This window comes from Chenopodium quinoa, unplaced genomic scaffold, assembly GCF_001683475.1.
Source record: "Chenopodium quinoa cultivar QQ74 unplaced genomic scaffold, ASM168347v1, whole genome shotgun sequence".
Lineage (NCBI taxonomy): Eukaryota > Viridiplantae > Streptophyta > Magnoliopsida > Caryophyllales > Amaranthaceae > Chenopodium > Chenopodium quinoa.
This window is the reverse complement of record NW_018743850.1, coordinates 3,780,072-3,807,779: the sequence shown is the minus strand read 5'-3', so window position 1 is coordinate 3,807,779 and position 27,708 is coordinate 3,780,072. Positions and strand designations below refer to the sequence as shown.

Below are 27,708 nucleotides of genomic sequence, written 5' to 3'. Positions count from 1 at the left end.
TTTGATATGTTCTGTGTTGATTTGAGAATTATTTGATGAAGTTTATACATGCTATTTGTCTTCTTTTTCCTGAATAATTACTGTGTGTGTTTCGTATTTTCAGGAGTGGGAGTTGTTGAGTAAATTGGCTTTAATATCTAAACTTGTATTTTTCTGTCTTTGATGTGACAAACTACTAACTACTTAACACGCCTATGCATCTTGGTGAAACGTTTCTGCAATTCTGCTAGATCCATTTGAATAGAAATTAAGTTTGCATGAATGGAGCTCTCTTTATACTCTGGTCATGATTGGAAATCTGTAAATGCATTCATTGAGAGAGGGCTCATAAAATGGCTACACTTTCTTTTCATTGTGAAGCAGCAGACAATTGTTTTGTTTCAGATCTTGGGTCTAAATGAAGCAGCCACTTTATTGGTGAAGGGATAAGGCTGTGTACCTTTTACCATCTTCCGCAAGTGGGAGCTGCTTTGGTGGCATTGGGTGTAATACCATTGTTCATTCATGTATTTGTGAAAAGATGACCTTCAAATTTGAAATGATTTTTGGATATCTGCTGATGCCGAGTCTGGGTTGCTATAGCATTTAGATTTTGATGCATAATTTGTTGTTTGACCGCCGTTATCCAAGATTGTAGAATACTTATCATCTTGAAGCACATCATTTGATTTTTTTTTTAATTAAATTAGGATTGTCATTTCAAATTGTTAATAACAAATAGAAAAAGTTGGTTTGGTTTGATAAATGATGATGTAATGACAAGGACTATTTTAAAAACAAGCAAGTATTGTTTGATACTAAGCTACCGAGGGACTGTATATTGACTAAAAAGATACCTTGAAGTTTCTCACTTATATTAAAATTTGATACGAGTGTTTTTCCCTAGGTCGTAGTCCATCTGTATGCCAGCCTGTGCCAATGAGAGCTAGATGAGGTAGGGTTAATGAACTAGATATGATGGTCTGAAAAAATAGGGTGCTGAGGTTTGTCCCTCTGATGTCAAGGATGGGGGATTGGAGAAAATCGATCTCTTTCCTCTAGTATACCTTGGTGGTTTCTTAGATGGTCCCCACTTCGCATATCTTTTCTGCAGTTTCATCTTATCATGAAATAATGTTTTGGGTGATAGGATACATGCAAGCGTGATGCAAAAGTTTTTAACCAAATGGGGCCAAAGGGTAACTCCAATAGTTAATTTTTGCTGTAGCTTTAAATTCTTCTGCTAGATGGAAGAACTTGCTTGTACATTGGAGTTTGTACCTGTACTCAGTTCTGTAGTCAAAACCAGTTATCTTCCTTGCCTCAATATAAGGAAGGAAATTTTAATTAAATTTTGCTTTCAATGTGGGGTTATACCGACGTGTTGTAGCTGAAAATACTGATGTGGCAAGTCAAGCTAGAAGTGATCTTTCCTACCATTGGAGATGCCCTTAGTTTCTTGTTATGATCAAAGTTCATGTTAATCTTATTAGTTCATGCTTGAGGTGGTCAATCTTACTTCTTCAATATGGCCTTTGACAGATAAGAGAGGCTGTTATTTACGCTATGGCATCATTATCAGATCAATTGCAAGAAGCAGAGGTTTGAGCAGCTTTGAATTCTCTGTTGCAGTCAATTAGTCAAATATTACTTTCATGATTTTCTATGTAAAGTATGCATAAGTCTTCCTGTACTTGAGGTTGCTTACTTTGTTATTCACTTTTCAATAGGTTTGCAGCTCTGATGGATTTGATTTGAAGAAATTTATAGAGCAAATGATAATGGAAGATATTGGAGCAGGTATGCAACATTGTTAGGGCTTTGAGTTTGTATTTTTGTTTACGTAATTTGGCTAAGCAATTCCTTTCGACAGGTGTTCATGAATGCCCTTTCCTATATGCCCGTGTGTTCTCATCAGTGCCTAAGTTCTCATCTATGGTAATGTTGGCGTTTTGTCTCTTTCAAATTTTTGTCTATATGGGGAATTCTCCAGCTTAACTGTATCTTAAGAATGACCTCCTTTGCAGTTGAGCCTTGGGGTGATTGAGCATTTTCTTTTTGCTTCCTTGAGAGCCATAGGCATGGATGTGTAAGTATGAGTTTTTACTTAAATTGCAATGGGTTCAAGTTTAATGATAGGCTGTGACTTATCAGGGAAGATATCTGATATGTATTCTGTACAGGCCGCCACCTGTTAAAGTTGGTTCCTGTCGTGTGCTTTCCCAACTCTTATCCGAAGCATACAAAGAGGCTCTTCAACCTCAGATATTGCAGTTATTTTCATCACTTGTTGATCTACTTAACCATGTAATGTATTATTGGGAGGTTATGGCTTTCCTATTTTTATTTCCCGTGTTATCTTCTTGATGCACTAGCTTACATCTTTTACCTGACTGTAGGCATCTGAAGAAAGCTTGCACCTAGTACTTGAAACATTACAGGCAGCTATAAAGTCAGGTAGTTCTCTGTAATTTATGCCTGCATAAAATTAAAGACGGGAATGTGGACTTATCTTCATATATTGATGTTTGTTACTGAAATAGAATTGTCTTCTAACCCTTTTTTTTTTTTTTTTTTTTTTTTTTTTTTTGTGGGTCCAGAGTCCTTTCTCTTAAAATTAATATCAGATTTATTATTACGTAGGTCATGAAGCATCTTTATCCGTGGAGCCGATTATCTCCCCCATAATTCTTAACACATGGGTCTCTCATGTCTCTGATCCCTTTATTAGTATAGATGCCATTGAAGTTCTGGAGGTAACATTTTTCTTCCTTGTTATGTGCCTGTTTTCTGCTCATTCAGTAAAAGTTTATAGATTATTGGACAGAAGAAGTGGCGTTGGATATACCAGTTCCTTTTTCTTGGTGTGAAATTTCATGTCTCATTGAGTTTCCTTTATCAATGATTAGTGTATTTAAAAGAATAGAGGCTTGTAGATGATGGCTATAGGCCAGTGAAAGTTTTTAAAGATAAAAATGTAGTAGTCAGGAACAAAAAATCAAGAACTCTTACAAATGGAATGGAACCTTAACAGGTTTTAATATCCTTAGCATTTTTTAGTGTAAGAAGTGATTTTATAAAACTCACATTGGGTTTAGGGATAATCAGGCTCGAACTGATGACTTCCACCAATTCAAAGGCATTGATCTTCCTCGTTCCTTATTGTTTGAGATCAAAATGCCACCCGTCATAATAAAAAGAAAAGGGTTCAAGCTCGACAGACCAAATCGGGAAAACTCTTTCTTTTCCTTTTTCTTTTTACTTACATATTTGAGGTTGCATCAATCGGGGATACACGACGGAAGGAATCGTTCTATTCAAGTAATCTCATTCTTGCTTTCCGAACTACCATAAGGTTGGAATATGTAATATCATAATAAGTGAACCCACCCTGGTTACAACATTCTTTTCTATTGCACCTAAAATTTCTATTTCTGCTAATATTTTACGTGTTTTTATTTATGGTTCATATGATGAACAGGGCAAGGAACTTGTGGGCTTTGATGCTTACTTTTCTTTTTTGAAAAAAAAGGTAGTTTAAACTCAGGTCTAGTGTCCGAGCCGATTGATCAGACGACTACTTAACTTATTAGATTAGTATTAGCTGCCTATCCCAGAATGGAATGGGATAGAAAGAACGCGAAGCGCTAGAGCTATAGGGTAGGTTATTAAACTCAACTCTTACTGCTCATGGCAATATAGAATAGACTCGTAACTAGAAAGTTTCTCGGCTACATAGTTATGGCTCATTTACATTAACGCTTAATTAAATGGAAGAAAGGACCTTATTGAGAGGACCTTTCACTTGGTTACCCAGCGTTTACCGTGGGCACGATAACTGGTACACCGGAGGTGCGATTCCCACTTTCACTCTTTTGCCTCGAAGACTTCCTAGGGAGAAAAGTATAGGATGGAATTTTTATACTATAGTAAGCTCTTAAACTGGGCTTAGACGCCTACAAGTCTCTTTATTAGTACACAAATAGACGCCTCACAAGTTCATGATATCCACATCGGCCCAATTTCTTTTTTATCGCACAATTTATCACATTGGTGGGAATATAGGCCGATACGTCTCCACTTTCACCTGCTCATTTAGGGAAAGGAATGATATGGGGGGCCGTAGGCTTACAGCACAAGGATGGGGACGCTACTCCCGCGAAACATTCAGGCGCTCCTTTCTTCATCTGGCCGCAGTAGGTATAGGATTTATCTTTTTAAATCCATTAACAACAACTTTTGAATCTTTTTTTTGGATTACATCTGCAGGATCCATGCCCTGGCATCTACCATTATTCCATTAATTCTTGTTATAATTAGAAATTATAAGAAATCAAATTATTTCATCATTAAAGCGAACAAAAGATTACTAAAAAAAGCGAGAAAATTTACATGATTAATTTGTTTTGTATGTAATAAATCAATTACAAATACTGGAAATTCTATGGAATTGAATTTTTTACTGTCGTTTTCTCCTAAAAGCGGTATCTATTTAGGGGAAAGGACTATGAGATAGATAGAGACTTGGTCCACCACATTCATGCTTTTACAATTCACGTGACAGTACTAATAAAGAGACTTGTAGTCGGATCAAATTTGTTGATTCTCGAATACGATCCCTTATTTCTACACGTACACGGTTAGGCAGTATGGGTCGGAGAAGGGCAATCACTCATTTTTAAAACCTTAAAATCAGCATTCTTAAGACCATAAGTGATGCTTTTTACTTTTCTTTTTTTTAACGTCTTGCGAAGGGTTATAGTGGTTAGCCAACTTACCCGGATTGGATTTCACTTATGTTTAACAGGTTTTAATATCCTTAGCATTTTTTAGCTATATCCTCTATATTTGGGTGAGGGCATGTCGGAGTAAGCTTGGCCTATATATGATTACAAGATCTGGTTTTTGTATCTGAATGAACAGTATCTTGCTATACAAACTTATGTCGATTATTGGTTTGGTGACATGAAACATGCTGGCCAGTCTTTGGGAATATCTAACCGAGTATATGGTGATTGTTTGTTAGTTGATGTGCATGGTGGCCTGGTGGATTTTATTTGGGGGAATTCAAGGAGCTTTGGGTTTTAATCTATATGTTTTATTAAACTATTTATATTTCTTGAATATTTGCCCTTTTTTTTTTCACATCAGGCAATCAAAAATGCTCCGGGTTGCATCGAACCATTAGTTTCTCGTGTATTACCCTATATTGGACCAATTCTTAGTCAGGTATGTCTTGGATCCTCAAGCCTTGATAGTGGTCAAATCAGTTCAGAAAGATCAAGTTATTGAGTTGCATGCTTGGTTGTGTGTATTAGCCGAAACAGCAGCCTGACGGATTAGTTGCTGGATCACTGGATTTGGTGACTATGCTTTTGAAGGTGACTTGTGACTCTTGTTATTCTCTAAGAGTTCTTTTTCCCTTTCTTTTAACACACTAGATCGAGCTTATGTCCTTTGTTTTTGACAGAATGCTCCTGGTCCGGTTGTCAAAGCATTATATGATGTTTGTTTTAACCCTATAATCCAAATTGTACTTCAGAGTGATGATCATAGTGAGATGCAGGTAAGACTTATTATGATGAATTTCATTTTCAACATCTTTAAATTACTTTTAGCACTCAGTTGTATCTATACTGTTCACTAGAATGCTACAGAATGCTTAGCTGCTTTTGTATGTGGGGGAAAGAATGAACTTCTTGCTTGGGGTGGAGATCCTGGATTTACTATGAGGAGTCTTCTAGATGCTCTTTCAAGGTACTTGATATCCTTCTTTGATGGTTAAATACAATTCATGTGACAGAATTATGTCTTTTTGATTTTGGTCATGATCTACTTTCTTATTAAATCTTAACATCTTTAATACGCATGAAAGGAGCGATGCTTCCTATGAAGCGTAATTTCAATTTAGAGAACTGGCTTGGGACGTGAATGTATATGTGCCATCTTTTTCACATTATCTAGGTTTAGGAATTATTGTTTCCTATTTGGCTGTTGTACATTAGTATATACTCAAAATGATTTATTTTTATGTTTATTTCTGCTAGCTAAGGATGACTTTTTTTTTTTTTTTTTTTTTTTTTTTGGGCATTACTAGAACCTGCGAAGTCCAAATTGGTGCTTGGATGTCTTAGTATATATGTCAATTTGGTATTCAACTCTCAACTTGTGTAGATATTTCCAAATTGGAGGTTCAGAACCTTCAGATATAAAATCTAAATATTCTGAATTATTTTCATCATCCTTCTATCTGCCTCTGAAACTGAATTAAAGTGTATTAAATTGTTTCCCAGTCTAGTTCCACTGTAAGGCCAACAGAGGTTAGATTGGATGTTTCTGTTTGGCTCTCATTGCAGACCTGTTTTTCACTGCTACAATTACTCTGTATGAGTATGAGTTCTGGAAGGGTTTTGATGTATGTAGTCTTGCTTGTGACCAAACTCGAAAGAGCGAGACTGTGTTCTCGATTGCCTGGTGAAAAATCCTCAAAAACATGTAGCAAGCAATTTGTTGCAATTAGTAAAGCAGATACTTGGGAAAAGGGTAAATAACATTTGTAGTACTGGTCGTTATAATACCATTGGTAATAGAAGTAAGCAGAAATTTGGAAAGGGGGGAAGGGAGGAGGGAGTATTGTTATCAGTAAGATCAGTTGGACAGACCACATGGTGATTTGGTTTTGGCCACAAAAGTGTCTTTGCATTATAATATGATGATTATCCTAAAATCAAGCGGCCCTTCTAGATGGAGAGTATCATTTAAGAAATTGAATGACATGTTAATGTGCTTACTAACAACAATATGCAACAACAATATAAGGCAGCACTAGTGTGAGTATTCGAACAAATGAGGGAGTATTGTTATCAGTAAGATCCATTGGACAGACCACATGGTGATTTGGTTTTGGCCACAAAAGTGTCTTTGCATATATGATGATCATCCTAAAATCAAGCGGCCCTTCTGGATGGAGAGTATCATTTAAGAAATTGAGTGACATGTTAATGTGCTTACTAACAACAATATGCAACAACAATTTACGGCAGCAATAGTGTGAGTATTCGAACAAATGCATTATTACATATTCTCTTATGTCTTTGCCAAATGCATTAGTTTGCTTGAAATGACTGTTAATATGATGGAGGTGGTCTTAAGAGGCTTTCTTTATAGGGTTCAATTTCTTGCTCTTTTGTTTGTCCTTAATTCTGAGGTCGTCTTGCCCTCTGATTAATATAAATAATCAGATAATTTGATGTATTACTTTGACCCCAGTAGTGATATGGTGGTTGTATAATGCTCGTTAATATAACTTCTCTTTTACCATTGGTCTTTCTTGAGTAGCCTCTTTGTGTAAATATATGTAAAGTGGCTTCCTTACATGTTATGTTAACGAAATCAGTCCCCCACTTTAGGCAGGAAACCTCATTGTTGATTGCTATAGTATCTATGACTGTCAGCTACCTTTTTCCTTTCCACTGATGCTTTGGTTCTTGTGTTCAAACTGTTATACAAAATAGCTCTTGTCACATGCTACTGACAAAATATTATTGCTGTTGATCTGTGTTGTAATATCACGCCACAAAGTTTTTAGTGACAAAAAATCAAATTTTCTTTACATGTTATTGCTGTTGACCTGGATATTATTATGACTATTGTTTATGAAATTATTTTGCATTTTCATTTCCTTCATACTGTACTTAAGTTTTTATCTGTTTCGTTTGTTCAAGTCAATATGCTAATTTGACTTGTCACCTGTTTCTCTGTGGGTGTATCATTTTTTTTAATACAAGTAATAATTTTTAGTCATATGTAACTGTTGGATTATGCTGTGCATGCAGGCTTCTGGACCCTGATCTAGAAAGCTCGGGATCTTTTTTTGTTGGGAATTACATTTTGCAACTTATTTTGAATCTTCCTTCACAAATGGGGCAGCATATTCAAGATCTGGTCTCTGCACTTGTCAGGCGCATGCAATCTTGTGAAATTGCTGGACTGAAAAACTCGTTGCTACTTGTTTTTGCCAGATTGGTATTACTCTAAACATTTTTGTAGCTTCCTTGAACTAGCAAAATTTATCACCTTTCGTTTTCAATAATAATCGTCAGTTCATGGCTTTGGATGATGTCATTCATGTTTATCTCTACGAAAATCATCAAATTTGTGGCATGATATTACTGCTAGAATTTTTCTTAGTCATTCTCCAGTGAGTCCTTTGGTTCTCAGGCTAATTCTTGTTTGGAAGATCAGCAATCTAATGAGAAGTTCCAAATCAGAATGCGTTTATGATTAGTTCCCCCTAGAGAAGTAATTTTTTCTTCGAATCTTTTCAACTTTAATGTATCCCAATGTGGAATTTAATCAGTGATCATGTACCATTTTTTTTTTTTTTTTTTTTTTTTTTTTTTTTTTCTGATGTGCATAATAAAGGATGTATATATATTCCATTCTGCAATCCTTAAGCTGCAATAATAGGCTAATAGCAGCCAAAGCGGAAATTGTTGTCCAGTTGTGTTATGTAAATGGCATGAACCTTGAGTAATTCATTTGAAGCATAAATGAGATGTTGTGGACCCATTCCTTTATGCAATCTTTCCTTTAAGTTGTAGTAGCAGCCAAAGCGGAAAGTTTGTGTGGTTTTTATTGCAATTAGTTTTCCCTATAACCGAGAGGAAATTTTTGTATAGTTGAAATTATATTGAACATGTCGCTGCTAATTCCGTATATTTAATGCCTTGTACTGTGTATAGGTTCATTTGAGCGCTCCAAATGTTGGCCAGTTTATTGATTTGTTGGTCTCCATACCCAGAGATGGTGACAGGAATTCATTTGCTTATGTAATGTCTGAATGGGTCAAGCATCAAGGTTAGTAGTAGTCATTAAAGTATGCAAATTCTTATAACCTGACAGAAGTGTATACGTAGAGCATTTACTTGTAAGTTTTTGTTTGAAATATGAGGATTCCACTGATTGCATTTAAAATTGTAACATTATTTTTTCGGATTACAACCACAACGATAACTCAATGTCAGGGATCTAGGCTGATCGAGGTATCTTGAGTCTTATCTCTGGATTGTATTGTTATAGGGTGCTTCACTTCTTTTATATGTAGTAATCAGTCATGACCTGACTGCCTCAGCCTGTACTGCAATTTGCATCTGTAAAAGGACTGTTATTGTTCAATGAACTTTAGAAAAAATGAATTGATGTTGCTTACTCCATGATTATCAGAATAAGGAGCAGGAGCAGATCGACTAAAATAAATTCTTCAAAAAATGTAGTTTATTACATACTTCCTCCGTTTTTTATTAGATGACACTTCATTTTGGCGTACAATTAAGAAATTATAGAGAAATTCAATTGACAAATATACCGTTACCCTACCCTTATCCCACCTACCCTTCTTGTATGGTACCTAAAAGTGAACTCGCAACAACCAACAACCAAGGTCCACTAGGCCACCACCACCCCTGACGTATGTCTGTACCTAAGTCGCCACCTCCGCTACCGTTGTCAACCCTTAGTTGTTGTGACCCCACCTTCGCCTACACTTTCTCCCCTCCAAACCTTTTGGTCATCTCCCTTCAAGCTCACAACCACCCAAGTAAACACCAACGGACCCAAACCCGAATCCAAAACAACCACCTTCGACGGCAAAACATTAACATTAACGGCGGAAAATGACTTTAATTACAAGTATTAGATTACACAACTTTACTAAAAGACAGTTTCACTCTCTTCTCCCCCCCCCCCCCGGACAAGGATTTTATGCCTCTGGAAACCCCCACCCCCCTTATACCAAGGACAAGGGCGCAGGATAGTTTATACAACTGATCGAGCACCTCTTAGAAAAATACATTTTTACAGTAGCCATGGTGATTCAATTTTCTGCATCGTCGTGAATAGCTGGCTTGCTGCGCATATATGTCATCCATACTTTTCAATTTATTTTAAATACCTGTCACTGGCATTCTGGGATGTATCTTTTACTCTGTGTTGGTATTTTGGTAATGATTATTGATTGCTGTTTGAAGTTGATTTCATTAATCTGAACCTCTGTAGGTGAGGTACAGGGATCATACCAAATTAAGGTTACTACCACTTCTTTGGCACTTTTGCTGTCTACCAGGCATGTAGAATTGGCAAAAAACTTTGTTCAAGGCCATTTGATTCAGGTTTGAATTTTTATTCTGGACTATTTTGCAGAGTTACTATGTAAAAAGAGCTGACTGTCTATTGTATGAAGAGCACTGCAGGAATAACAACACGTTCAAAAGCTAAATCAGCTCCAGAACAGTGGACTGTGATGCCTCTTAATGCAAAGGTGGTACTTCTCCTTGATTCTGGTGTTCTCTCTTTCTCATGTACTCCCTCTTTCTGGGATTAACTGTCTCCACTCACAAGTATTTTTTCCAGTAAAATTTACATGTATCTCAATATCAAATTATCTTTCTTAAAACTATATGCCCAAACGAAATGAGTAAAGATTTTTTTTTTTCTTTTTCTTTGCACCAGTCCATTTAAGTGGGCATATATTTGGACCATAATCTAATAAGTTTATAACTAATGTGTCACTTTTTTGAACATTCTATAATAGTACTTCCTCTCCTTCTTTTAAACGTTTTATTTTATTTTTATGTGCAACATGTCCTTTTTCACTCATACCAAGGAGGAGAGAAAAAGTAAAAGGGCAACAATTAAGCCATTTAATTACTTGTCCCACCCCTTAACCTTATCCCTGTCATTATATCAAACCATCCCACCATCACCACCACCACTACTACAATGCCACCACATGCATCATTCTTGACAGTTTCACAACAACAAAAAAAAAAAAAAAAAATAGCTGCTCAAATCAAGAGGAGAAAGAAAGAATCAAGAAAATACTACACCACACAGCCAACCACCACAACCAAACCAACGTCATTTAATTGAATCTCGCCACCAACACCTTCCTTTTTTTTCCTCTCGTTTTTCCCCTCAAAATTTGAGATCATGGGCATCAAATTTAACCACTGAATTTTCAGATCTGGAACCCGTGGCACATTCCGACCACCATGGATTCGAGTTCTGTAAATTTCGTTGGGGGGTGTGGTGAGGGTTAGTTTCGTGGGTTGGTGAATAGTGAGGGTGGTTGTTTCAGTGAAAGTAGGGTATTGGGTGGTGTTTCCAGGGAAGGTGGTGAGGGTACGATCAGTGGATCGTGTTTTTGGGGAAGTTGGTGAGGGTACGATCAGTAAATGTTTTCGGGGAAGGTGGTGTGGGTGGGTGGTGATGTTGGTGAAAAGAACAAAACCTGGATCTAGTTAAGACAAGCTTAGTAGGCATGGTATATTGTTGTCACTTTGTGTATGTAGTTTAAGTTCTAGACAGATGATGGTTTTATAGCATGTCCATTGTCGAATCAATATCTTTGGTATTAGACTATTAGTTAAAACTTTATAGTGCTCATTTGGTCCCTTATTATTTTACATAGGCGTGACAAAAGATTTAAGCACATTCCGTTCTTTTACAATTCCTTACATTTGGGGTTAGAAGGCTTGAGTTGTCTTATGCTAATAACAAAACCTATCACATTACTATCATTCTGTGTTACGTTTCATGTACAACCGTTTCTCTTAAGAGCCAATCCGAAGATAGATTTAATGAGATCTTGTGATTGTGAGCATAGATTTTTCAATATCTTGTATGCTTTTCCTCTCCATACTATGCATACTTCAAAGATAAGCATCCCTGCAGTACGTCTAAATCAAACTGCAGCATATTCCTTCCCCCCAACATATGCACACAAAAGGCCTGATGCATGTAATTTTAGTGCATTATTTTTACCTCTTGCGAGTTGACCTCCGTCAGTTAGGGTTCACTTAGAGAAGTCGTACTAAGTTGGTGTACAATTTCAATAAAAACTAAAATAACCGACCCCAAAAAGAAGCGGTAGGTACAGTCAGTCTCAAATCTCCCAATTCTTTGACTCTACACCCCAAAAACCAGTATTGTCTAATTGGAAAAATAGCTACTTTGAAAGAGTTTCCCTACCTTGTGAACGGCCGGCTCTGTGACTGAAAAGACCTGACGGGCTAATCCCTTATCTTGTTGAATAGTGACCCATGCAATCACCCTCTGTTATCCACTTATCCAGTCATAAGAAAGACTAATCTACTCTGAGCATACTGATCTACCCTCTGTTGTCCTGATTTGTTGCAAGATATATATGGAGGTTAGACTGTTCGAGAACAAACTGTGGGAAATTACATATTAATCTCGTACGTTTTTTTTAATAATCTGATGCAGATTCTTGCCTTGTTAGCGGATACACTAATTGAGATTCAAGAACAAGTGACGGAGCATGACGAGGAGGTAATGATTGAACTATTGATTGTATTATTTGTATCGTGTAAAGTAACCTGAACTAAAAAAGTTCAATTTAAATGCTGTGGCAGGATAGTGATTGGGAGGAAATTGATGCAGGAGATGCAGATGTAGATCAAAATACCTTACATGTGGCAACTGCCAAATCTTCTGGCAAACCTGCTTATGAACATCTTGCGGCAATGGCAAAAGTATTTGAGGTAATTTTTTTTTTTTTCTTTTTTTTTTCTCCCTATTTCTCCTCTTATGTTCCTTGGATTCATTTTTTTTTTTTAATTTTTTTTTATTATTATTATTTTATGTTTTTTTTCCCTGAATGCTTTATATTCTTATCATAAAATCTGCTAACATATCTTTAACGATGCATGGTGCTGAAGAATCAACAGGATGGAGATGAAGATGATCTATTGAGCAGTATCGACCCCCTTAATGAGGTTAATTCATTGTGCTATCTGATGGGCATATTGCGTACAGGTTGATGAAATCATTGTTGATCTAATCCTTGTTATCTGTTCCATTTACTTTTGCAGATTAATGTAGCAAATTATCTTGTTGATTTTTTGGTGAAGTTCTACCAGAGTGACACAACACTTTTTGATCAGCTTTCCCAGGTTGCCTCGAAATTAGATTCTGTATAGGCTGAATAAACTCTAGTTGCATCATTGCATTCAACTTGAAATGCTATTAATATTTGTCTTATGCTTACACTGCAGAGCTTAACGCAATCTCAACGGCATGCAATTCAAATGATTTTAAATCATTACCAACGCAATACTGCCTAAAAGCCTAGTTTGTCGTTGATGCTGAGCTTCCCCATATATGCACACATCGAAAAGATTGGTTGCCTGCCTTGTCATGTGTTTCAACGGTATGTCTTTTTATCCATGCTCAGATGTTCTGTATTCTTCTGAATACTCTGGTATAACTCTCAAGTGATGTGATTTTTGTGATCATTGTATCTTCAGGTTAAGGCGTCCCCATTGTTTATCTACAATGTCAAGATGTGGTTGTATTAGAATTGTAACTTGATTTGCATTGTAATTCTTTGGTTGCTTTTCATTTTTTTCCCCTTATATTTTTGGGTGGCTGTTTGGGGGGAAACAAAGAGGGGGTGGGTGTGGGTGCGTGAGGCTGTTGTGCCTGAAGAGGTCTAGTAGAAGGCAGATTACCAGAACCATGTGACTTTGATATGTGAGATTTCGCATCCTATAGCAAAAACATGGAATTTATGTAAATTGTCATTGTACAAGAGCTGAAGAGCATGTAAGGTGTAACATATAGTATGATATATCGGGACTTGATTCAAATCATCAAAAGGATGGAGTTGTTTTTTGGTTTTTCTACGTTTGATTTTTTTGCGAGAGGAAACAGGCCTTAAAACAAAAAAGAATAGAGAGAGCACTAACTAGACTTTCCTTGGTACCAAATAGATATTCCTTGGTATTTAGGTACACGTGTACTCGGTAATTATTTAGCAACAAATTGGCATACCTCGTGCCTTGTTTTAATTCCTATTTTTATTCCCATTTCATGAGCTCCACTATCATAGACCACTCAAATCCTCCAAACCAACTTCTTCGTCATTTTATTATTGGAAATTTTAGAAAATAACACTACAAATTTCTCAAAAATTGGATTATAACACTACAAAATCTCAAACTTTTATTATAACATCACATAAAAATCTAGTAATTGGATTTTACTATCACTTAGCGGTTTTTTGGAAAAAAATTATGTACCATCCATCCCATAATATTGTACATGTTTTTTTTTCATGTCATTAATTTTTTTTTTTAAATCTTGCCATGTACTAATATGAAGGAAGTATTAAAATATTATACACTCGCTCTACATACCAGTATACCACCCTTAATTTTCCGCAACAGATGAGAAACGTGTATTATACATATACACGGAGTATTATGAGACGGAGGAAGACAGGGAGTAGGGCACTTTAGTGTTAGGTTTAGTAATTAATTACAGTATTTGTCGTGATGATTGTGACGTGGTTTGTTGATGTTGTTACCAAATGGAAATTTGTTGGTAAATGTGTTTAAATTCATAAATTTTGAATGTAATGAATACAGCTCATCCCATCATACTCCTATTGGCTATACACTATATATTTATTACTGCTGGAAAATGGTGCTGTATAACATATCTTGGAACTTCCATTTCAGATTATTCAATCCTAAAAGTAACAAGGTGAGCTTTAATTCGTTCCTCAACATCTCCAACCCTCATTACTTAAACAAGCACCCGAAATTCGTCTAAACATAAACAAAAAACCAAACACATTTTTAGTCAAAGTGTCGCATTTTTTTCGAAACAAAGGAAGTACTAATATCATCAAATGGAAACAGAGATCTGGAATTTCATCAAGATATGGGCAGTAGCAATAGCATCAGCTAGCTACGCCCTACGCCTACTCAATATCTAGTATCTTCCATATCAAAAAACCCATTTTCAGATTATTCTTCATTCTTCCAATCATCTATCTCTTCACTATTCTCCCATTTTCTCTCTCCTCTTTCCATCTTGGAGGCCCCACTATCTTCTACCTTGTTTGGTTAGCCAACTTTAAACTCCTCCTTTATTCCTTTCATTTAGGCCCTCTTTCTTCTCTTCCAAACACCTCTTTACCTCTTTTCATTTCCGTTGCTCTTCTTCCCATAAAAGTCAACTCCAGATTCACCAACAATAATCGGAGTAACCCACATAAATCTCTTGTTATATTTGGGGTTAAATTGCTTGCATTTGCAGTTGTGCTCAAAATATACGACTTTCGTAATAACTTACCCAAGTCTCTTCTATTAGTAAATTACTGCTGTCATCTTTACCTTGGTGTGGAGGTAATTTTGGGAATTACCGCGGCTTTGGTTCGGGCCGTTTTGGGCCTGGGCTTGGACCCACAATTTGACGAGCCTTATAACTTATTTGGCTACATCGCTTCAGGATTTTTGGGGCCGTAGATGGAATCTTATGGTGTCGGATATCTTACGGTTGTCAGCTTACGATCCGATTCGACGTGTCGCATTGCCACTGGTTGGGAAAAGGTGGGCTGTTGTTAGTGGGATGTTGGCGGCTTTTACTTTGTCTGGTCCAGTGGCGGAGCCAGGATTTATAATTCGGGGGGACAAATTTTGGAGGTTAAAGTTTCGGCAAAAATCTCAAGAAAAAAATTGATAACCTAAATTGTTTAATATTTATTTGAAATCACATATGCCAATTATTTCTATATGGAAAAAGAGGGGTAAAAAAGTTTTATTGTATATTAAGAAAATTATCCAACAAAAATGAATAAATTTATATTTGTAAATCCTGTTATGTAATCACATAATTGATAAATACGAATTAATTACCTTATCATAAAGTCAAATAATTATCGTTAAAACAAATTGATGGTAGATATGAAGGGCCAGGGTTTGAGTTACATTCGAAAAAATAAACTCAACTTTTTCAAATCAATCATATTATTAATATGTATTTCGTTAAAACACAGTTACAAACAATTAATTAATAGTAATCTATTTATTAGAAATGTAAAAAAAAATTGAGTTTAAGCACACTTAGTTAAGTGATAATTAAAAACAAGAAGTAGGAAATAAGAAATAACATTAAAAATCCTAAAACAAGAAATAGGAAATAAAAAATCAAATTAAAAAGGTTGTTGAAAATTAGAGTATGTAATAAAAAAAACAAGAAGTAGGGGAAAAAAAAAACAAAAAAGCTGAAAAACAGTAGAGTAGGGAATCGAACCTAGGACCAAAACACAACCTTACTAAGGACTCAACCACCAAACCATATTCAATATTGTGATATCTACTGTAAGTATATGTTATTTATAGCCTTTTACTGTATTTTCTTGATTTTTTTTTTTTAAAAAAAAACTTTTTTTCCGAAAATGGGGGACAACTGTCCCCCCTTGTTCTAATGTGGCTCCGCCACTGGTCTGGTCTCATGCATGAGTTGCTTTACTTTTATTTCACACGTGTGATGCCCACGTGGGAAGTTACGTGGTTCTTTGTTTTACATGGGGTGTGTACTGCGCTAGAGGTTGTGGTTAAGGAGGTGGTTGTGCCGAGGTTTCGGTTGCACCGGTTGATATCGGGTCCGCTCACTATTGGGTTCCTCGCGGTCACCGCTTGGTGGCTATTCCTTCCTCAAATCTTAAGGAGTGGTTATGATGTTAAAGTTATTAATGAGTATCCTGTAATGGCTAGTTTTGTTAAGGAAAAAGTGTTGAATTTCTTTACATATGTGGATATATTTTTGGTTGTTTAAGCATTTTAGCTTCAATTTGGGTGTAATTTTTTTTTTTTTTTTGAAAACAATTTTGGATGTAATTGTTCTAGCTCAATTTAATTAAGATCACTTTACTATACCTTTTTAACCCCTCCCTATTCTATTTATTGTTGTATTTAGTTATTGTTATTTGATACTTTACTATTTACAAGCCATGAAACAAACTCAGTGCTGGATTGATTTTCTTTTCTTGCAGATTAATTTGTAGGTATATAAGCCAATTTCTCAATTTCTTGCTAACTTGATCTTTGTGAAATGTTCAATCTTTTGCAGCTTCATATGGAGGGATGTCACTTGTCCAACCCCTCGTGTATCGAATTCACATAGTTTCCTGGTTAATGGCAGTGAGTTCTTGTTGGTTTGTTATAAGACATACAATTGGGCCGAATTGGCTATATCAGTATATTGTGCAGTTCACATTCTATTATTGTTCATAGAGTTTGATTGATGTTTCATAGTCAGGAATTCTATAGGTATATGGACAATGTGGTTGCATCAGAACTTTTAGCAATAGTTTTCGGCCTTGGCTTTGGAAGAAGATGAAATGCCAGAAATCAAGGACCCTGATGAAGAGGCATGGCCATGTAGTGTGCTGAACTAATTTGATTTATAGGTTATGCAACTAACTTGATTTCTTCAGTGGCTCTTCACACCTAGTTGCTGAAGCATATATAAAATGTTAATGCCTATTTACTTCAGTCAGCTGGAGTTTTAATTGTTTTAATGAATATTTTACTCGTGTTTCATACTCTATATCGCTATTCCTGCTTACTTTTACATCATTTTAGATGTACATCTTGAGGATCTAGCTACCACGTACATATTGAAAATTATGAAAAGTTAATATCTGGAAACTACTCAACAAGATAAATATAGCAAGGCAGTCACTACACTACCACTACGATTATGTTTTTTTCCAGTGAATAATCATGGTAGAAGTATTGACTCTTTAACCGAGACATTACTTTTAGGAACATCAATTAAAGAATGTTATCTACAAAGATTCGGCATATTTCTATTTGTTACTCTCAAGTAGAGGTGGACAGAGGTCACATTACCTTAATAACTGTTGTTTCATTTGTGATTTATAACCTGATTCTACTGATGTTATATATATATACTCATATCAGTGACTGGCCTGGTATTGTTGATGCAACTGAAGAATTTAAGTTGTCTGTCGTCTATGAGAAGGAGAGAGTATTGTTGCTGAAGCTTCCAGTAAACGCAAAGCTATTGCTGAAAAGGCAGTACAAGAGTCTGCTAACTATGACTGGGATGATCGTCCTGTTATTGGAAATAAGGAGGCTGGCCAAATGAAGAGTCTGAATAACATAGATCTTATCGGTCTTATTTGAGTATTCCCTCTCACAAATTTGCAGTAGTAAGACTCACAAAGTGAGCAACCAGAAGTTGAAATAAAGTGGTACTAAATTCAACATTATCACATAGTAATGACTAATCGAAAGAGTCTCAAATGCCCCCCTATATTCAATAAAACAGAAAAAGATTTGTGCAGTGATGATAGAGCAAACCAGAACCTGGTCAAATCCATGAAATTAATCATTGTTTCAAAAAAGCTTCGCTACAACGAGGGGAAAATCTGTATGGTGATTGTGCTCAATACAACATACAAGATAATACTCCTTCCCTGAACTTTCAGTGACCTAGTAATACACAAATACAGTACAGTTCTTTAAATTTGTATGTAATTGGAGTAAATGATCCATCATCAACTAAACTTGGTTAGATCCAACTTTTTCCTGCTCGATGTCTTTCTTAGTTAAATTCTTCAGAGAAACTAGGCTTTAAATTCCCTTGTACCCAGTTTCCTTCTCGAATGCAAGATTGTGTATTTTTAGTGTCTCAAGGTTGCATAAAACTAAGTTACCATCATCACTTTCAAATGTAAGTATGAAACCTTATTAAGTTATTATTATCCACCCAATGACCAACTGGCCTCCTTATCTGCATATAGTGTTTTATGGAGAACTTCTTGTATACTTCAAATATACTATCTTTGTTACTTTATTTTTTTCTTTTTGTAGATTAAATCTAACTATAACGGAGTACATGACAATACCAATGTACAACACAAATAATTAACATTTCTCAAGAAAAATAACCTATAAGTAACAACTCGTGTATCAAATGTCTCAAAAGGCTAGTTTATATTTAAAAAGTGTTTTTAAAAAAGTATCCGTGTTTTTTCACAGCACATTACCAACCATAATTAAGTTGAATGTCATATCATCTTAATTCTTAACCATCTTTATTTATGCTTTCATATTAACCTCAACTTAAATAAATCTACCCTTTAACTCGGGACATCAATCGAGCCGTAAAGTAGCACTCGTAATGAAATTAAAACATGAACAGACTAATGTTCGATTTGCCTCAGTTGGCTCCCTAAGGAAAATTACTCTTAATATTTCCAGACCCAAATGTAAAAGTTTAATTAAGAAATACTATTGCAGCTTAAAATTAAAAGAAATTCTTGAAAGTTGAGGCTTCAAGTGTTCAAAATATTATTGGGCCAAACCCAACCAAGCTCAACCCAACTTCAACGGTCCAGCCTCTTTAATTTCATTTCAGAAATGTCAAATCTTTTTCACAACGGATCAAATTTTCAAAAAAATTCAAACCCAAAACTTTTTAAATATTGCACATTGCCGCTCTACCCGTTGTTTTTATAGCCTCTTCTATTTTCATTTTTCCTTTTTCTTTTAATTTTTTTTAAATTTCATTTTCTAAAAATTTCCCTAAAACTCACACTTCAAGACTGTGTCAGTACACTGTAATACTGTTAAAAAAAACCCATAAATTAAAATAAATCAAATTAATTAAAATAAATCAAATAAATAATAAAAATAAAAACGTTTGAAATTTGAAAAAATTCCAGCCTCCCTCTTCTCTTTCACTTATACCCGCGCTCCTTCCTCCTTAAACCTCCTTCCCATTTTTTCTCTCTCCTCACAAACCCTTCTCTTTCTCTCTCTTCTCACTCAATTTTGGGAGCAACCCAGATCCTAATTCTTTCAAATGTAAGCTCCTTTTCCCTCTAATTTTTTGGGTTTCATTCATTTTAGTTTATAGTTTTTGAATTTTTCTGGGTTTTGTTTGATTTCTTTGTGTTGAGCTTACTGAATTGGGTGGTTGAACTTTTAATTGAGTAATCTGTTTGTAATTGAATTGGGTTTCTACTAATCGATTTTATGTAATTGAGCTGTCAGATGTTAGTATATTTGATAGAATTTTTCTGGGTCATTGAATTTTTGTTCCGATTTGATGTAATTGAGCTGTACAATGTCAGATTCACTGTAAATTATCTTAATTTGCTCAGAAATTTCTGGGTTTTGGGTTTTATTGTTGTTTACAAGATTCTAAATCTGCCCATCTGATTTTGTTGCTGTATCTTTCTTGATTAATCGGTAAATGTAGGATCTTTTTGAAATTTAATTTGTGGTGATTGAATTCAATTTGCTCACTAATTGTTTGTTAAATGTTCCCAGAGAACAAAATAAATGGAGTCATTGCCAGATGCCATTGTTCAATACATATTGTCTCACCTAAACAATGCCAAAGATGTGACATCTTGTATCTCAGTCTCAAAGAGATGGAAAGAGTCTATGCCATTTATTCGAAGCCTGTACTTTCCTCGAAACGTTTTCGATACGTCCTCAATGAGAGATTGTGACGATACCAACCCTGATGAAATCATATTGAAAATTGTAATGATGGTAGTTCGATTAGAGGAGCTTGTTGTATACTGTCCTTTCTCTAGTTCAGGGCTAGCAGCTTGGCTCAATGTAGCTAATAAGTCCCTTAGACATCTCGAGCTTCGAATGGATAGCCTTTCGGAACATCAAATTAGTCCAGAGAATTCGTCGAGTAAATTAGATTGTCTCGGTATTGCAAAGAATTTAGAATCCTTAAGGTTGTGGGGTGTGATGATGACCCAATCACCTAAATGGGAGACTTTCCATTATCTTCGAAATCTTGAAATTGTTGGGGCAAGAATGGAGGATCATACGTTGGTAGATGCACTTCATTTGTGTCCTAATTTGAATCGATTATTGCTTCTTGGTTGCGAGGGAATTCGGTCTGTTTCGATTAATATGAAAGAGTTAGAGGAGTGTAAATTGGACTTCTATGGTGCTGGAAACAATTCCCTCACCATTTCTTGTCCAAAGTTAATCAGCCTTGAGATTCAAGGGTGTGGTTGGATGAGGGTTCGGGACACTCAATGCCTTCGAAATCTTTCGATTTCCAACAGTGGAGGTAAATTCCTGCTATGATCACTTTCCTAATCAGACTGTTTTGAGGGGTTCCAATTTTCTGTTGAACTGACAGTTTTCAATCTTATAATGTTTATTGACAGGAAAAGTGTACTTGGTTGATTTTAGTAAGCTTGTGGCACTCGAAACCCTGTCGTTGAGGGGTGTTCAATGGTGTTGGGATGCCATAAGCAAGATGCTTCAATGGGCTTCTGAAGTGAAGTATCTTTACATGAAGGTTGAATTTACTGGGGACTTTGAAAACCTTCTGCCCTTCCCTGAGATCGATTTTGTTGAGTTCTTTAATGCTCATCCAAAGCTCCAAAAGTTTGATATCCATGGAGCTATGTTTGCTGCATTATGTCAGAAAAATAGCTTGAAAAGTGTGAGTGAACTTTAGCATAACATAACCTTCGTAGAGTATATACATTGGAATTAGTTTTGGATGTTCTGCAGTAGTCTTACAGCTCTTACTTGAGGTGTGACGCCTGTCTTTTATTGGTTGCAGGTCGATTCGAAGTTTTCAATTCCATGTTTGGAAGAGATTGTACTAACTGTAAGATCACCATTGAATGCTGAACAGAAAATGAGTACTCTTGAGTCATTTGTGAAGTATGCGCGAAACCTTAAGAAGATGGTAATAAAGATTCTTCAGATGAAGAGTAGCCATAGCAGCACAGACGATTTCTTTGAGGATATCTGTAGGTTTAAATACATGAATCGAAAAATTGTTCGAATAGAATAACAAGGAAGAAGTGATTCAACTCTCTTCCTCTCTTTCCCTTTACGTGGTATTCCCACATCATTTGTTGTTTCATCTAGAACTTCATCAATTTTAACTGATAAACTGTATCCTCATTATTTTTAACAGATAAATGTATCAATTCCCTTCCATTTGAACTGTTTTTGTTGTCTAGACTCTCTGAATTTGAAGTTTTGGCTGCTATATTTTCACTTTGGAACTATGTATTTTGACAAGATTTGATCACAAGAAGCCTTGAAACCATCTTTAAGAGACTATAGTATCGTTTATAAAAGTACATTGATCGAGGAGAGCTCTATTAGGGCTAGATCAAGATCGAATTGATACAAGTTAGGTTGATGGTCGTGACTTGTGAGTAGCTGTGACTCTGCCTCTCTCTTTGATGACTCTGGAATCTGGATAATTCAGCGCTCTAGCAAGCTTATGATGAAAATTAAGAGGGTAAAAACATCAAACAAGTGACTAACAAATCAGAAAACTTATAACCATAGTATACCAAAGAGTTTAGCTTCTCATTTCTGCTCTTGTAGCTATATATATAAAATGTTTAGAGCGAAAGTTAAGCAAACTAGTTTGATTGAAAAGTATCCTTTTCTAGTGAACAATTGTTGGCTATCTTCTTGGAAGAAACGCCTCAATGATTGAGGATAGGTTGGAACTTGTTGCTTTTGATGTTTTGGATGGTAAGGAAACAGGAACGACTCATATTTCTATGGTAAAAGACTTCCAACTCCCCAAACTAGTCTAAGCTCAAACTTTCAACTCTTGAAAGTTCGGGGGAAGAAGGGGAAACCCTGTCTGAAGAGCAGAATTAGCCCTTCTTTTAGTGTATTTATTTAGAGGATACAGAATGTAACAAGGCTGTCACAAGTCACAAGTCACAAGTCACAGCATATTTGCTCTCCTAAAACAATTGTGACTAGTCACACGATTGTAACGCCTAATCAGTTTCAATTTTGTGGCAGATTGTATGTAGTATTTGAACACATACAATGCTCAAGATATGATCAACTCATGTAAATACAGTGATTAACAACAAAGATAGTAAAAAAGAATATTGAGGGAAGTAGCTTAGTCAACATATATGATTAAAACTTTTGTTTTGGTTGTCATTAATAGAATTATTGATCATTAGAAGCTAAAATTAATTCAATTTGTTTAATTAATGCCCTAACTCCTGGAAAAATTAAAAAAAAAAAAAAAAAAAAGAGTGAGGGCGTGAGGCTTTTCCAATTATTGTTGTTAATCTTAGTTTATTTTTAAAAAAATACATTGATTTATTCGTAGAACATGAAACATTATGATTACTTTCGTATGCTTTAAAGAAAAATAATAATTGACCTTTGAAATCACAAACAAATTACTATTGCAAAAATATACCTTACATATATATGTTAAAAAAATCATAGCAATATATTAATTTCACTGGAATAAGAAAATTGTTTACGTCTACATCTCAGAAACACAAATTCTGCAAAGAAGAAAAGTTTATCAAAAGCCAGTAAATTTAGAAAAACTATATATTATTTCCTCTTAATTAGGCCCTCTTTTCCGGTAATTTTCTTAACAACAATTTCATATATCTCTTGCCTGAAACTGATTTGTCCTCAATTATTTCAAAACCCTCAAAATCACCAAACACCAAAAGTCCACCTTCCCACTCTTTCATCACCTCATTCTCTTCATGTGTCACCAGCTTCATAGGCAAAGCCTGTTTCGGACCCCGAACTCCGGCCAAGTCAGCCACAAAGTCTCCAAATCTAACCGTGAAGTCTAGGGGAATAAGGCTTTCAACATAGTTAAATACACTAAAATTAACCTTCTTGTAGTCCAAAAAATCGACCCAACCGGGCAAACCCGAGATTCTGATCCCTTTTACATTCCCATCATTCAATGAACGGAGAACAAAATTATGTAACAATACATCAGGAGTCAATAACATGCCTCCATTACCTACAATAGACGCGAAATTAGCATCTATTCCTTTTCTTTTTAGGGCAACAATATTTGTTCCTACATCTTTTTTAACCCATTTAGAGTTAAAATACACCCATAATTCCAAGGAATAATCTCCATAATCTTTGAAGCTTATGATCCCTAATTTCTTCCCTACATTAGCAAGCTTAGATTTCGATGGCACCCCATTAGGAGGCGAGAGGATTAGTCGAAACTGCTCGTGTTCAACATCGAAACACACGATGTTTTCTTCACCCGGCGCCCTCTTCCCAATCCAATAAATAGAACCATTAATAAATACACCTTGTATACGGAAAGGGTAAGGGTAAGGAAAAGAAGATGATATCTTTCTCCACGAACACGAGTCGAACGAAAACTCATCCGGGGTTTTGATGGTTAGAACCCTAGACTCGACATTGTACAACTTGTTATCGTCTAAGCTTATCGTGCCAAAAATATTCAAGATCTTGAAAACATTAGAAGAAGAATCAAACCCAAAAGAATAAGAACAAAAGGGTTTATGAAAATAAGAATTTAGAGTGGTATTTTTGTAATTATTAGGGCAAGGAGGGATACTTCTGACTTTTCTTGTACTAGGGTTACAAACAAATACATTCTTGCCATTAAAGAAACACACTAAACCCTTCACAGGGTTAAGAAAGTTACACTTTGACACCCCTAGAGGGATACTAACATCGGTGCCGAGGCCGGGTAAGGTAAGATGGTGAACAGCACGGCCTCCGAAGAGGCCGACCGAGTAAAGGTAATGCCTAGATCCATCAGAGTTGGAGAAAGTGATAAGGATACGAGAACTGCTCCCTCCGACCCGAGGCGGGTTTCGGCACGGGAGAGGTGGGAATAGGCAAAGGAAGGGTTGTCAATGATGGAAAGCCATGTTTTGGAGACAGATCTGAATTGTAAAAGGGATTTGACAGGAAGAGTATTGAGGATAGCAGGCTCAACTTCAACCGGAAGAAAGTTATTAGGTTTTTTGGTGGAGTTGTTGTTAGGGAGGGTTTTGATTAGGGTTTTGGTGGGATGTTTTTTGGACTTTGCCATTCTAAAATAATGTAAAGAATGGTGAATGTGAGGGGGTGTTGAAGTTGGGTTTTTATAGATTTTGGGAGGGTTCGGGTTTCTTTTGCTTGGTCTCCAAGGAGTATTTTTTGTTAAGAAAAGGAAAGAAAAAGAAAAGAAAGAGTAATAAAGCCCACCAATGTATTGCGCCCGAATATTAAATTAAAAGTTATGTTTTGTTTGAAAAAAAAAGTTACTTGTATGTTTTACTGTTAAGTAAAAATATTTTTTTCCTAAAAAAAAAAGTTAAAATATTTTTTAATAATAATTTTTTTTAATTTGTTTAAATAAGTTAATTCCACTTTATATTCATTAATTAGTAAAAAAAATATAAAACTTTTTTTAGACAAAATTTATTACTCTGTAGTATTATAATTTTTACCATTAATTTAATTCATTCACTAGTGTGAGACCCGAGCTCTACTCCGAGTGATATTTTGAATAATTTTCTTTTTATATTAGACACTTTAAAAGATTTGTTATTTTTTTTTATTGTGAGTAAATTAGAATACAATGGTAGTAATAAATTATTTTGGATTTTTTTGGCTTTTGTTCTAGATTCTAAATACTTGTATTTATAAATATATAAATGTGGATTAATAGAGCATAATATATTTCTAAGGTAAGATGGGAATATATAAATGTCTTAATTGGCACATAATTAACCTTTACGTCAATCAAGTGTATAATAAATATTGTAAATTAGTCGTAAAGTAACCATAATCCAGATGATAATTTGAGAGTGAGAGATAACTCAAGTGGTTAGAGTTTCTCTAGATTTCGAGAGATCTTGGGATCAATTCTCATCACCCACCCTAAGAATAAAAATCAAATCATAGTGTGTGAAAGTAATCATTTAATGATTAATTATAAAACTTATCTTATGACTTTTTTTTTTTTTTGAAGGGAAAACTTATCTTATGACTTATTTACGTAAAAATCATAAGTATTAAGTTTATAGTTAGATTACCCCCAAAAGCAGGTTAAAAGTTACACCCTCCGTTTTTTTAAGTGCCCCACTTTCTAAAAGCGACCGTTTTTTTAAGTGTCTTATTACCAAATTTAGAAACTCTACTCACATTAATTATTATTTCTCTCTTCCTTTTGACTCCACCATCATTTTATAATATTTCTCCCTCTCACATTATACCTAGTGGTCCTCCATTTATGTTTCTCTTTCTTACTTTTTCAAAAAAATTTATTCCTAACCATACCCACTTATATATTAATTTACACTTTTGCCTAAAACTCCGCACACACCCCAATGAGGTACTTTAAAAAAACGGAGTATTCTAAAACTATTCGATATACATAAATATTATTGCACATCTAGTGTACACAAAATGTTTTGTTTTATTCAAACGAGGAACTAAGTCAAAAAAAAAATTTGGGTGAAAGAGAGGGCAAGCCCCATACAAACAAACTAGAAGCAAAAACAAACCAAACCAAAGCAAGAAAAATAAAAACTACTCAAAGAAAAACAGCATACTCTAGTAAATACCAGTACTTTGCTAGGTAGATCACATCCTCGAGGAGGACAATAGCTAAATACTTTGACAAATGATGTACAACATACAGCCAAATGTTGTACATCCATGCATAAATGTTGCGTATAAAAATCACAAATACATCTAAAATACATACTCCATAAAAAAATATGTGGTACATGTTAGGCCCATATTTCCAATAGGCTAGTAAAATAAAGGGCTGCCACCAAGAAGACCTAGACATCAAGACAAGAGTAGGGAGAATCAAACCAACGGCTTGATTGGTACAAATAAGGCAACGAAATCATTCAACAAACCAATAAGGCGATCACACCAAAAATACGAGGCAGCAAGAAGGAAAGAAGAATCAACTATATCATGAAGACCTCCCCCCTTCAAATATATTCTGTAAATATATGTAAACCCTAGCAATCCCTAGGTATAAATAGCTAAGAAAATATATGTACAGCCACATTCACACTCAAATACTCGAATATATTTGCAAGTCACTTACTAACAGTCGGGTCTTTTCTGATCAAGGAAGCTATCCTTACTCAGTATTGTCATTCTTACTCTTATTTCTTTATTGAAGTTCAGCTCTTATTCGTATTATTGTTCTTTGTTACTTTTATTGTTATTGCAGGATTGATTATTGATGAGTGGCATTTATGCCATTATTTCACCCCTTTTCACTAATGATTTTCCCTCATTTGTCACTTGTTTACGCCTTCTCTAGTTGTTTTTACCTTTGTTTTGGTTACTTTTATTCTTTCTCGTGTTTTTTTCTCTTGTTTTATTTTTTTCTTTTGTTTTATTTCTTTTCTTTGTAGACTTTGAAGGTTTTTGGCACCTTAGGATGAAGTTAAAGGAGCTAATGGGGCTAAGGAAGAGGAGGAGATGCTCAAGAGAGAGGGCGCGCAGCTCTGCAAGGAGTCGCGGGCGTGGGTGTCCAGGCTGCGGGCGTGGATAGGGGTGAATTGGAACTCATCTTTAGAACATGTAAAAGGTTGGTCGCGCCCTTGGAGAGGGCTCTCCCCTGTCACCCGCGGGCGCAGCGTAGAAGGTCGCGGGCGCGGCTATTCGTGGCTTTGTTTCCCCTATTTTCCAGCCGCGGCCTCTCCTCAACTGGGAGAGGGCTCTCCATCAGTAACCCGCGAACGCGGCATAGAAGGTCGCGGGCGCGGCTTCGTGGGTTTTGCAACTCCGTACCTTGTTTAGAGAGGGCGCGACATTGTATGAGAGGGCTCTCCTTAGTTCATTATTTCCGGTTTCTTTAGGCACTATAAATAGACTTTTTCTTGAATTTTAGAGGGAGGCTATTTTTTCCAATAATAGTTAGAATTTTGTAGTGGGAGAAACTCTAGTATATTAGAGAGTGAATGAAAGTTGCTTAATCTTCAAATTTCATCATTGTAATCAAGATTTCTTCAAGTTTTCCTCAATTTAATGCAAGTATTTCATGTTTTCTTCATCAATCAAACTTCATAGTAGTAATCTCTTTACT

At 35.5% G+C, this 27,708-nt stretch overlaps 2 protein-coding genes and 1 pseudogene across 4 annotated transcripts in view; all 3 read left to right on the top strand.

Moving 5' to 3' along the window:
* Positions 1-17,345, top strand: part of LOC110685999 (importin-9-like) — a 31,151-nt gene extending 13,806 nt beyond the window's left edge. The window contains exons 15-35 of one of the 3 annotated variants that reach the window (XM_021862575.1): positions 1,522-1,581; positions 1,710-1,779; positions 1,853-1,917; positions 2,007-2,068; positions 2,163-2,286; positions 2,379-2,436; positions 2,623-2,735; positions 5,131-5,208; positions 5,298-5,360; positions 5,450-5,545; positions 5,627-5,736; positions 7,815-8,004; positions 8,724-8,838; positions 10,036-10,148; positions 10,220-10,297; positions 12,265-12,330; positions 12,414-12,542; positions 12,720-12,776; positions 12,873-12,953; positions 13,056-13,210; positions 16,921-17,345. In XM_021862575.1, the coding sequence (XP_021718267.1) occupies positions 1,522-1,581; positions 1,710-1,779; positions 1,853-1,917; positions 2,007-2,068; positions 2,163-2,286; positions 2,379-2,436; positions 2,623-2,735; positions 5,131-5,208; positions 5,298-5,360; positions 5,450-5,545; positions 5,627-5,736; positions 7,815-8,004; positions 8,724-8,838; positions 10,036-10,148; positions 10,220-10,297; positions 12,265-12,330; positions 12,414-12,542; positions 12,720-12,776; positions 12,873-12,953; positions 13,056-13,124 (1,797 nt within the window). In that variant the 3' untranslated portion in view covers positions 13,125-13,210; positions 16,921-17,345. Of the gene's footprint in view, positions 1-1,521; positions 1,582-1,709; positions 1,780-1,852; positions 1,918-2,006; positions 2,069-2,162; positions 2,287-2,378; positions 2,437-2,622; positions 2,736-5,130; positions 5,209-5,297; positions 5,361-5,449; positions 5,546-5,626; positions 5,737-7,814; positions 8,005-8,723; positions 8,839-10,035; positions 10,149-10,219; positions 10,298-12,264; positions 12,331-12,413; positions 12,543-12,719; positions 12,777-12,872; positions 12,954-13,055; positions 13,211-13,307; positions 13,680-16,920 lie in introns of those variants that run through there. The other 2 variants (XM_021862574.1, XM_021862576.1) reach the window with 2 other exon arrangements.
* Positions 14,241-16,726, top strand: LOC110686001 (annotated as a pseudogene).
* A 1,883-nt stretch (positions 17,346-19,228) lies between the features above and the next one.
* On the top strand, positions 19,229-21,846 carry LOC110685998 (F-box protein At1g10780-like). Its single transcript, XM_021862573.1, has 4 exons — positions 19,229-19,688; positions 20,157-20,925; positions 21,026-21,306; positions 21,430-21,846. Exons 2-4 carry the CDS (start codon positions 20,169-20,171, stop codon positions 21,664-21,666), a joined length of 1,275 nt encoding a protein of 424 aa, XP_021718265.1. The 5' UTR covers positions 19,229-19,688; positions 20,157-20,168; the 3' UTR covers positions 21,667-21,846.
* Positions 21,847-27,708: the final 5,862 nt, after the last annotated feature.